This window comes from Penaeus monodon, chromosome 22 (genome assembly GCF_015228065.2).
Source record: "Penaeus monodon isolate SGIC_2016 chromosome 22, NSTDA_Pmon_1, whole genome shotgun sequence".
In the NCBI taxonomy this organism is placed as follows: domain Eukaryota; kingdom Metazoa; phylum Arthropoda; class Malacostraca; order Decapoda; family Penaeidae; genus Penaeus; species Penaeus monodon.
This window is the reverse complement of record NC_051407.1, coordinates 33148024-33148693: the sequence shown is the minus strand read 5'-3', so window position 1 is coordinate 33148693 and position 670 is coordinate 33148024. Positions and strand designations below refer to the sequence as shown.

General features: G+C 34.5%; 1 protein-coding gene across 1 annotated transcript in view; it reads right to left on the bottom strand.

Annotated features, from left to right (window-relative positions):
- LOC119587090 (G protein-coupled receptor kinase 1-like) overlaps positions 1–670 on the bottom strand; it is a gene marked incomplete at its 5' end in the record, with an annotated part of 148076 nt that overhangs the window by 6415 nt on the left and 140991 nt on the right. Inside the window, 1 exon segment of the mRNA XM_037935840.1 lies at positions 45–186. Coding sequence (XP_037791768.1) covers positions 45–186 — 142 coding nt within the window.

Here is a 670-nt window from a genome sequence, read left to right as displayed (position 1 = left end):
TTTATGATTCCCAATAATTTTTAAAAGTTACATGAGCTACTTACACAGATGCATGTGGCTTCTTTTTAGAGAAATCACAAGCCAGCCCCAGATCTGATATCCTTACGTGCCCATGTTCATCTAAAAGTATGTTTGCTGGTTTAAGGTCTCGATATACAATGAATCGCCGGTGCATGTGTTCTAGGCCTGAAAAGGTAAGTATAATGATTATTTTGTGGCACCACCTTATCAGAAATAAAAACGTACAGACACAACAACATGTAAACACACACACAAAATGAGCAGCTGAAAATGACAACATAAACTGAAATTATATCAAAAACATTTTCAGCTAATTTAAAAGGCTCCTTTTGCTAATAAAAGTTCAGTTCCAAGAAAAAATTATCAAGAGCATACAGCAACCCTAAATAAATCTCAAATCAATTCAGTCTTCATACTGCCTTAACACAACCTTTCTTTTATGATATTTACAACACAGCAAATGGTTTCTCTTATATATTTCTCTCATATATAATTCTCAAATTAACTCAAATAAGTTCTAGGAAAACATGTGGCAGGCCAAAAAGCATTCTAAGGCATCATGGATAGGAGGGAGAAATCCACTCATTCTTGGCAACAAACTATGAAAAGGGAAGAGAAAGGTAGTGCTTAGAAATGCTCAGGCATATAT